The following is an 11170-nucleotide window of genomic DNA, read 5'->3' on the forward strand; positions in this document are numbered from 1 at the left end:
GCAGCTGGAGCTCTGCATGTCAAATTCCAGTGAAGCAACACTCTGGAATTTCTGGTAGTCTGGTAGTCTGGAATTTCAGGCAGCATCTGGTAGCCAGGTAACTGGCTACCAGATGCTGCCTTTGTCTAATCCCTCACAATGGCAGCAATTTTTTTGTCAGTATGTAACAATGATGACAATCTTGCTTATGACACACCTAGTGGATGGCATCAGAGGCTTTATGTTTGAATGTGGCTTACCACACTTTAACATTGGAAGGATGAAATTACATTATGTAATGACCATTTGAAGACGGTGAATCACATTGTTTCCACAGTGTTTGTAGTTTCTGTATTTAATTCAACAGGGCTTGAAAGATAGTGTCGTATACTTAAAGTTGATATGCAGTGTGTCATGCCAAACTGACATTAGCCCACATGTTGTAACTCATCATTTTGCTTTGCAGTTTCACATCAGTAACAACATCCACATTCAGCACAGACATGGGAGCGGTGCGGCCAGGTGTACGCAAGACAACGACGTCTACGCGGTTTGTCAATGGCAAAAAGATAGAGACCAGGAAGTAAGTTGTTGCATAAGCCTTGTTGGTGTTCACTATAATGTGTAGCTTCATGGTAATTATTCTATGTCAGTGACATGTTATTGGTTGATCATGAGTATTTTGTAGGAACATTCTAATTCTACCTCTTTTCCATCATGATTGCTTTGAAAGTAGTTAAATACAGACGAACCTCTATATATAGAACAGTGCAGTGATCGCGAAATAGTTCAATATATCCAGAGTCCAATATATAAAATAATGTAAAAAAGACATCATAAACTTCTGCAAATCAATCAATGAACCAAGGGCATGATCGGGGACTGTTGTTCTGAGCGCGAGTGTTCGGTTGCGCCGCGCGCAATTGGCCTAAGCCGCGCCGAATTCGTCAGCCGGGGGCATGTGGTCAATTGTGCCGCATGCAACTAGCGTAGGTCGTGCTGACTTCGTAAGCCATGTGAAGTCGGCGCGACCTAGGCCAATTGCGCGCTCCGAACAGTGATCCCTGATCGTGCCCCAATTGTGCTGCAGTAAACACTCACTTGAAGCCTCACAGAAAGTATTGATTTATTTGGCTGAAAGTACTGCAGCAGTGTAGCCTGCTTCTTACTGGCAGCTGCAAGCTTTAACACGGAGTCCTCAACATAGTCGAACCTATTCACAAGAGATAGCCGGTGCCCTGTATTACGCCGCAGTAGCAACGTAGAAAGAAGGGCCGAAGCAACTACAGCCTCAGTTGAAGTCTGGAGTGGGGCAACATCAGTGCTTGCTGGATCAACCTCAGCAGCGTCTTCGTTTGGCCGCTACTTCTGCTGCGATCTCCACATCCGTCAATCGAAGCATTTTGTACCACTGTCAATAACCAAGTGGTGTCTGCAAATTGAGGTGTCTATGAGTGAGCCCAGTGAGTGCGCCGCATCTTTGCGTCACACGCCTTTGCAGATGCAAACCACCAGTTCTTGCGAGGCGCGGCAGGCGCAGAGCGCGGCACCGAACAGTAGTCAGTGCGACAAATGTAATGCGTCGTTGACATTGTCAAACTTGGTCGAACTAGCCACGGCCACCGCGTGTGTACGCTGCTATGTTCAAATGGCACCCTCGGATCGGTGGCCGATCGTGCCGCCGCTATCCTCTAGGGTGTTGCGGGAAAGCTCACCTCCTGTCAACACAGCACATGTGTTCTGGGGTGGCTGAGTTCGATATATCCATTTTATGCCCAACCTTGTTCGAAATAAAAAATAAAAAATGCATGCAGTTTTCTAGGTGATGTAGAAAGCGTTCGATATACGCGATATATCCGTATTCGATATATTGAGGTTTGACTGTATTGCGCATATTGTATAGTTGCTTGTCTTACAGCTTTTCTATTGCTACGACAGGATTGCAATAAATGTTTCGAGCTTACGATTGCAAGCAGACACTTTGATAATCGTGACAGGCTAACTTTGGTGTTTTTATACCGTCAAACCTGGATATTATGAAATTGAAAAAAGTTTGCAATTTTTCGTTATATCCAGGTTTTCGTTACATGCAGTTTTGTGTTAAGACTGGTAAGGATCATGCCTAAACGAAATAAAAAAAGCGACAGATATCAATTGAAGTGAACTCGCCATTCAAATAATTTATTTAATAGAGAAAAACTGCCTAATCTTAGCTTGCTGTTTTTGCCCGATCGAAGCCACTACTCGGCGCTCCAAGGAAACTGAGGCATCCTGGGCTGCTTCATCGTCCTGCAAGTCGACGAAATGGCACAGAACATCCACCTTGTCCATCAGTTCCCTCGCAGCAGGCATTGCACAACACGTACCAGGCTCTGACGAACCGTCACCTTCAAGGCTATCTTTAACGGTTTCCACAAGTGCCGCATCAGTCATCTCTTCCGTACACACGGCGCTGTTGTCCACGAACAAAAAGTCGCACAGTTCGACACCGTCGGGCGCCCCACCGTTCATGCATAGTTCATCCCACGCTTCTGCGACTTCGGGTGGGCTTGAAGGTTCGTCTTCAGGGACTGTAGCTTGAATGGCCTGATTTACCTGAGCCTTGGCGATCACTTGTGATCCGACCTCTTGCCACGACGCAGCAAGCATTTTGATTGCTTGTTAGATATCCACTTTCGTCGGCCGTTCAAGGCAGATGTCTAGGAGCATCTTTTGTATCAATCGAGGCCGGTAACAGCATTTAAAGCTATTAATAACCTCTTTGTCTAAGGGTTGTACGAGAGCAGTGCAGTTAAATGGCAAATACTGCAGCTCGACGTTCGAAAGATGTAGGCCTTCCACATGGTGCGTGGAGTAGGTGTCAAGCAGCAAACAAATGCTGCGACCTTGTCGCTTGACATCTTGGTTGAGCTCCTTCAGCCAGTCGGAAAAAATTGCCCGCGACATCCATGCTTTGGAGTTTGCCACATATTTTACTGGCATCCGCCTTGTTCCTTTAAAACATCTGCCGGGCATTGCGGCCAATAACCAATGGGATTCGCTTGTCGCTGCCATCAGTGTTGGCGCAAAGCAAAATCGTTTGCAAAGTTTACTTTGCTTTCCACTGCGGCAGTCTTCTCCCTTTAGTGACAACGTGCGGATCGGTAACAATTGATAAAACAGGGCCGTCTCTCATCAGCATTACAAGTGTCGACAGCTTCATAGCGGCTGAAAATGCCGGGAAGCTTCTCGGCCACCCATGAGGCAGCAGCATCACTGTCTGTGGAGGCAGACTCGCCAGATATAACCTTTCCGACGACACCATGCCGGCTTTTAAATCCTTGTAGCCAGCTGTTACTCGTGAAGTCGTCGTGGCCCAGGACGCAAGCAAAATCTATGGCTTTCTGCTGCAAAATCACGCCACTTATGGGCACGTCTTGTGCTCGTCTGCCCAAAAACCACGCAAACACGGCGTTGTCCACATCAGCATACGTCGACATCTTCATTCTTTTCTTCTTGGCACTTGCGCCCGACTCCATCACAGTGCGGATGCTTTGTTCTGCAGCAAGAATGGTTGACAGGGAGCTGGCTGGTATATTGAAGCGGGCAGCGACATCCATCTTTTTTTTGCCGGCGGTAACCGCATTCAAAATCGAGAGCTTATCTTCAAGCGACAAAACTTTGCGTTTCCTCACAGCGGAACTCATCGTAACGAACCGACACCGTAAACACACGCCTGCACACGCATGTCAGCACGCTGATGAAGAAGGCTTATCATAAATGCGCCGCAAGACACCACAAAGAATTTGTCATAGTAGTGCCACCTAGTGTCAAGCTACAATATGAAAGCTTAAAAGTTGCTACGCTTGCCATGGAGCGGCGCTCAACATCATCATCACCAAGGTTTGCTTGTTTGCTGCGATTGCAAGCGTTCTGCTCGCGGTCTACTTTACCTTTTGATATAAAAACTTATTCAATTATTCATATTCAATACTTTTTGATACCTTTTGATATACCTTTGATATAAAAACTTATTCAATTATTCATATTCAATACTTATTCATTATTCAATAAAAACTTACTTATTCATATTCAATACTTATTCATTATTCAATTACAATATTCATTAAAGTTGCGCACTGCTGGGTCGAATTTTGGGCAAAACATTACAAGATGCAGCTCGATGATCTGCGCCGCGAATTCTTTACATCAAGGTCAACCGCCGCAATGCGTTCGTTACATGCAGGTCGCCTATACATGGGCTTCAACGGGGGATGTGTTGGGGAATTGAAAAATTTCGTAAAATCCAGGAATTCGTTACATAGAGGTTCGTTACATGAGGTTCAACTGTATTGCTTACTTCTTAGTTTTGCTGTGTCCACAACCTGTCTAGTATGCAAAATACATTTATTGCTTGAGGAACAGACTATTTTTTATGGACAGTTGTATAATTTGTGCCAAATATTCATGCTTTCATAAAAAACAATGTTTTTTTTTAAATATTTACTAATAATGATAAAGCAGTCAAAACTTGCATTTTCATGCAAGCTACATCGCGTTTGTCTGATGACCCTGCACTGAACTCTTGTTTAACTGCCAAAGCTTGCTCTGTTACACAGAGTACTGAGGAACTCTTTCCCTTTCATCACAGGGTCCTGGAGAATGACGTGGAGACGGTCACTGTGCATGAGGATGGTGTCCTAACGAAAAAGACTGTCAATGGCCAGGTTCAAGCCCTGGGATATAAGCACAAGTGAAGAGGAGTTTAGTTTGTCCAATGCTCTTGCTGTCCCGGTGTGCTGTGCCTGTTTGGCAGAATCTACGCGGGGCCCCTGCTGCAGTACTTGGCACTTCCAGTTTCGAATGACCGGAGAGAGAGATCGCTTTGGTCGAAGGCAGCAGCAGCCAGCGGTTGAAGACAACTCGAAGCTTGAAAGATGTGTGTCTGACTATGCGTGTTTGTGTGTGTGCATGCTGTCAGATTTTCTTCCTCCGTCGTTTTCATTCCCCCCCCCCCCCTTTTTTTTCATACATATTTGGTTTTTCTTTCTGCAAGTACCGAAGCGCTGAAAATTCTTCAAAATGAATATACACCTCGTGGCTCATTTCATGCAGTTGATTTTGGGGACCAACATTTCCCTTCTTGTTTCGTGTGGTCTTGGTTATGCACTCTGGTAGCAAGTGAAAGAGCTGATGTCAGAAGTTTGTTCGGCGAAGGGAAGATGCCAACAAAAAGCACATCCTGCCCTTTGCAGAATTAGCAGAAAGAATGCACTTAGTATCGATAAGGTACGTGCTTTCACTGGTGAGGCACATTTGAGCTCTCGTGCACTGTTTTAAGCAAATAGGATTTAGGATGCTTGCCCCCATGAAAATTGGATATTGTTGAATTTAGTACTTCTGCTGCAGTCCTTATGAGCTTGTAATGTTTAGGCAGGGCACCTGCACTGATCTCAAGGACATGATTATCATTGCACAAATGGCTCTTTACAAGATAGTGAAAAATAGTTATGCTTGCTACATTGCAGTTGTGCCTGTTATGCCTGCATGCATATCTGGTTTCTAGTCCCTAATATTCCCCCAAAACTCGCTTGTGGTACTGAATTTCATGCATTTTCTGAACATTGAAGTGGTCAGCACATGTTAGTTAAATATATCTTTTGTCCTCCGTTGGCATGTAACAATAAAAGTGCAGCGCTTACCACAGCATGGGCCACTTGGGCCATTTGTACATCTGTAAATCGCTAAACTGTACATCTGGAAAGACTGCTATGTTCTGTAGTTGTAGGATTGGGGCCACTTATGCTAAAATTAATTCATTCATGTGTGAATAAGTGGTCTCTCTATTTGTTGCACTGTGGCTACTGAATGTGTGGGCAGGGCACATTTAGATCACTTGCTACTTCTCTTTAAATCTTTTATTTTATCGTACTGCTGTCTTGACTTGTTTGACATGTATTGTGTGTGCTGTAAAGTCTCCTGGCTTTTTTTCTGTGATGCTGTTATAAGGATCACCGATACGTGTGAAAACATTCCACACTGCTTTTGTGCAAGTCCTTGTGCGAGCTAAGCCAGAGCTTTCTCTGCTCTATGTGTTCCTCAAGTTTGTGAAGCATTTCTCGTGCACACCCAGTTTATTTTGAAACAAAAAAAAGAGAAGGGGGTTGCATATTTGTTCAGGAGTTGATATTGTCTGTAAATACATGTAACCTGTGTGAAACTAGCTACTTTTAAATTATAACGAAGTTCCATTGTTGCGCACACCACTGAACGTGTTTAGTCTTTGTCAGGTTGCAGGTGTGTTCAGTCTGTAAATAAAACTAATATGCCATCCAAGATTCCCTATTTGTCTTTTCAATTTTGAAGTGGGGACTTGAGACATGGGGTACACATGTCTGGCGAGGTTATGCTAAAGGGTAATTGATGCCTACTTTGTAATTGCTGTTGAGAATAACCTATCAGTTTGCCTAATACGTAGTTGCTTAATTGGTAGCCTTAGTTATGAACTGCTCTTCTCGGACGTGAAATGGCATAAATGCCCTAATTTGGCCACTGCTGAAGGTTTGTGTGCAGTTTGCTGTATTAAAGAGGGCTACATGCAGATATTTTTGTGGCTGAAGTTCACAAATAGCCAAAAATCTAATTGTCAAATTCGCGACTCTGCAACGAAAACTAATATTGCTGCATCAACTGCATTACTTTTTGTCCAAAACGACGATGTGTTCTGCTCTGAAGTATACACCATGAATTTGTGAATCAATTCTCTTTCTGTTAAAGGCAGCATACTTTGTTCAAGTTTCTTTCAGCATTTCGCCAAGTACATTTCCCTTGCATTTGAATGGCGATGTTTTGTCCCGATATCAATCTTCCATTCAAGCAGGCCAACTTGCATTTATGCTTGCATCATTCAGGTTGAGCAATACCTCTTGCAAGATGATGTGGTCCATCTCATCACTGAGATCCACATGCGAACCGTAAGATGCCTTTAATGTTTTGGATCGTCTACAGAGACTACTAGTACCTACCGATTCTGTGCCATCCTTCATGTCCTCTCCTACCTCTGCCACTGCAATTTTACTGGCGCTAATGAGCTGGTAGGAGTAGAGTAGGACTACCAGGCCTCGCCAATAGAAGACAGTTTCCTACTAAAATTTTGTAACTATGGTTGAACGGACACAAAGAGCTAGAGTAAAGGTTCGACTTTTATTTCAACACACTGCATTGATTTATGCAGCGGGAGAATGTTGCTGCTGTAGAAGGCCAAAGTGCCCCCGCCCTCTTTTCTCGCCCGAAGCGAAGCCAAAACCGAAGTGCCGTACTTGTGACGTCATAGAAGTCGTACTCGGGCCATTCTGCATATGCAGTAAATATCTCCATGTTTTCCATGTCGAGTTGCTCCTTTTCGAGTAATGCAAGCCTTTTACAGCGAAGCTATATACCTCTACCGTCCAAGGAAATTTTCGTGTCGTAAGCAAAAACCCATACGTGGGCCGATTCCGGAGACGGTGCAGTGATGGGCCGACCCGTGGTAGAGGTTCGCCATTAAGGGACGCGCATCACAGCTTCGCTGGTCATTCTTCACAGAGTGGAAGGGCACAGAGTTTTTTTTTACTGGTCGAACAGCAACTGTTTCGAGTCAGTCGATGACTGGAATGGCAGGTTTGCTCTGTAGAAGCCCAAGACGCCTGTAATGAAAAACGCCACTCCATCTCGGCGCCTCCTTTAGTGCGTCGATCGGAACTGACAAAAAGTGAACTTGTGCGTCTGCAGCAGATAATGCTGAGAACAACTGACGTCGTCATAAGTTGGAAAGACTGAAAGCTGACCACCGGCCGCGATCGAGAGAAGCGCGCGTGGGCTCGGCCCCGAAGCGGCCGTCCCGTGTGAAGGGCGTAGGTGAGAACGCGCACGCGGCATCGACGATGAATCGGCACCAAGGATAGCCAGCGTACAGACCCATAGTACATCCAACGAAGAGTGAGAACTCGCTTATACTGCTTCGCTGTCTTTGAAAGAAGGTCCTCTTTGCTTCACGATGATTCCAACATTTCACTTGGACCTGCATAATTTTGTTTGCGTAATATATATTTTTCTAATCGCACTTCCCTCAAATTCCCATCAAGACCAGCACGGTAGTACACGGCAGCTTGGGCCGACTCCTCTGCTGAGTGTGGCGCAAGAGACAATCTCCGAGTCGTTGTGGATTCCTTGTTAAAAATGAAAAGTCCAAGCCCGGCCGTCGTTGATCAAGTTGAAAGGGATTCATGGTAAGAAAAGGCAGGCGTGCAAATCATATGGATACAAGCAGAATGAAAAAACGCAACATAATGTATTGCCGTTTGTTGGGTGTGTTGGTAAACTGACTTGGAAAGCATATTTAGCGCCAGCGAACAAGAACGAGGACCTCGCACGTCGCCAACTCTTGTTATTCAGTCGGAAATGCAGCACTGTAGGTTGTTTCCCGCTGTGAAGAGTTCTGAGCGATGATACAGCTTCTCGATCGCACTTTTCGTTATTGTTAGGACACGTTGCCTGTTTTACTTAAAATGGAAATGGCGGCTTGTAGAGGAGCTATTATTTTCAGTTTACGTCGATGTGTGCGTCAGTCATACAATCAATGCAGGCCACGAAAAAATTAGCGGCAAGTATACTCGTGGTATTGCAGGTGATGAGCGTTAGCTAGTCCACATTGCTTTTTATTTTTTAGGTTTTAAGGCGAAAGTCTATAGATCTCTGTTTCAAGGTCGCGTTGTAAACAGAAAATATCACGCGACCCAGGAAGGCCAGAAACGACCCAAAGCATGTCCAGTCATCTATAAGGTATTACTGATTAGCCAAGTTAATTAATCATTAATTAGTGATTGAATTAAGGTGGATTAGGGAGGATTAAGCTTGATTAGCGTATATTAAAGTGGCCTAAGGTGGATTAAGATGTATGAACAAGGATTAACGGGGATTAAGGTGAATTAAGGGTGTATAAAGGAGGATTAAGGTGCGTGATCAACCATCATCAGCCTGGTTGCGCCCACTGCAGGGCAAGGGCCTCTCCCATACTTCTCCAACTACCCCGGTCATGTGCTAATTGTGGCCATGTTGTCCCTGCAAACTTCTTAATCTCATCCGCCCACCTAACTTTCTGCCGCCCCCTGCTACGCTTCCCTTCCCTTGGAATCCAGTCCATAACCCTTAATGACCATCGGTTATCTCCCTCCTCAGTACATGTCCTGCCCATGCTCATTTCTTTTTCTTATTTTCAACTAAGATATCATTAACTCGCGTTTTCTCCCTCACCGAATCTGCTCTTTTCTTATCCCTTAACGTTAGACCCATCATTCTTCTTTCCATAGCTCGTTGCGTCGCCTCAATTTAAGTAGAGCTCTTTTCGTAAGCCTCCAGGTTTCTGCCCCGTACGTGGGCACTGGTAAGACACAGCTATTATACACTTTTCTCTTGAGAGATAATGGCAACCTGCGGTTCATGATCTGATAATGCCTGCCAAACGCACCCCAGCCCATTCTTATTCTTCTGATTATTTCAGCCTCATGATCCGGATCCGCGATCACTATATACCTGCCCTAAGTAGATGTATTCCCTTACCACTTCCAGTGCCTCGCTACCTATCGTAAACTGCTGTTCTCTTCCGAGACTTTTAAACATTACTTTAGTTTTCTGCAGATTAATTTTTAGACCCACCCTTCTGCTTTGCCCCTCCAGGTCAGTGAGCATGCATTGGAATTGGTCCCCTGAGTTACTAAGCAAGGCAATATCATCAGCGAATCGCAGGTCTCTAGGTCATGAGGCAAACGCTCTAGGTCATGAGGCATTGCGTATACAGGGTGGCCAGTTTTTTCTAGAACAATCTGCCCGCCATCCTTCAACAAATTCCTCCCCAGCTGCCTTCTCCCTTTGCATAGCTCCCAAGGATTTCTTTACTTCTTCTGGCGTTACTTGTGGGATTTCAAATTCCTCTAGACTATTCTCTCTTCCATTATCGTCGTGGGTGCCACTGGTACTGTATAAATATTTATAGAACTCCTCAGCCACTTGAACTATCTCATCCATATTAGTAATGATATTGCCGGCTTTGTCTCTTAACGCATACGTCTATACGTCTGATTCTTGCCAATTCCTAGTTTCTTCTTGACTGCTTTTAGGCTTCCTCCGTTCCTGAGAGCATGTTCAATTCTAACCATATTACACTTCCTTATGTCAGCTGTCTTACGCTTGTAAGACACAGGCAACGAAAGACGCCAGGAAGACAGAGCGCACTGCCTAGCTAGAAAAAAAGAACGCCTGAAGGAGGCGCCATAAAACCCCTTCATAATTTGAAAGTAGCGACACTCTCCTCCCCATGGCGCTTTCCTCCTCGATTCTCCCCGCCTTTTCTCATTGGCTCCCGCGGACGGGCCGCAGCATTCTATGGAGGCGCGTTACTTTAGGCCAGTTGCACGGCCCAGTGGTGTTGAAAATTTCGAGAAATGCTGATAACTGCATCGATAATGCTCAAGGCAACGTTTCTGAGGAGGTTGGTTTTTTTTCTAACGCCGTATGAACGGGGCATACTGATGTAAAAGGAGCTTTGAGGCGAGTTCGATACTGCAGACAATTTTTCTGCCAAATGATGAGATGCTTTACTTTGTGCGTCTGAACTAATATTGCTTGTGGAACATCCCTATGCGTGTGGCTTATTAAGCCAGAGCCTTAGGTCTCTGCTTCAAGGTCGCGTTAATTGTGAGGTATTCAAAATATCACGTGACCCAAGGAATGCCGGAAGCGAACCAAAGCATATCCAGACGTGTATAAAAGATTATTACTGATTAGCAAAGTTAATTAATGATTGATTAGTGATTGTATTAATATAGATTAAGATTATTAAAGAGGAATAAGTTGGGTTAAGGAGTATGAAGGTCGATGAAGGTGAATTAAGGAGGATAGGGGCGGATTAAGGTGGATGAAGGAGGATTACGGTGGAATAGAATGAAATACGTTGCGGTGCTAAACATTATTGCTTGCAGAATATGTCTTGCATTACTGCTTCATGACCACAATCACGATTGATTGCTCAACCTTCGTAATCAAAACGTATTGATGCAATGATTTCGGCTCGTGTTAAATCAATAGAAAAAGTTTCCCTACATAACAAAACCGCAGAAAGGTGTTCTTAAATATTCGCTATTGAAGCGAAGATTCCCGGCCTCCGCCTAGAAGTCAA

General features: G+C 44.6%; 1 protein-coding gene across 5 annotated transcripts in view; it reads left to right on the forward strand.

Annotated features, from left to right (window-relative positions):
* mrj (DnaJ heat shock protein family (Hsp40) member B6 mrj) overlaps positions 1 to 6296 on the forward strand; it is a 207797-nt gene extending 201501 nt beyond the window's left edge. For all 5 annotated transcript variants that reach the window (XM_055077329.2, XM_050189668.3, XM_050189667.3 and 2 more), the window contains 2 exons: positions 446 to 562; positions 4610 to 6296. In XM_055077329.2, coding sequence (XP_054933304.1) covers positions 446 to 562; positions 4610 to 4715 — 223 coding nt within the window. In that variant the 3' untranslated portion in view covers positions 4716 to 6296. The remainder of the gene's footprint in view (positions 1 to 445; positions 563 to 4609) is intronic.
* Positions 6297 to 11170: the final 4874 nt, after the last annotated feature.

This window comes from Dermacentor andersoni, chromosome 2 (assembly GCF_023375885.2).
Source record: "Dermacentor andersoni chromosome 2, qqDerAnde1_hic_scaffold, whole genome shotgun sequence".
Lineage (NCBI taxonomy): Eukaryota > Metazoa > Arthropoda > Arachnida > Ixodida > Ixodidae > Dermacentor > Dermacentor andersoni.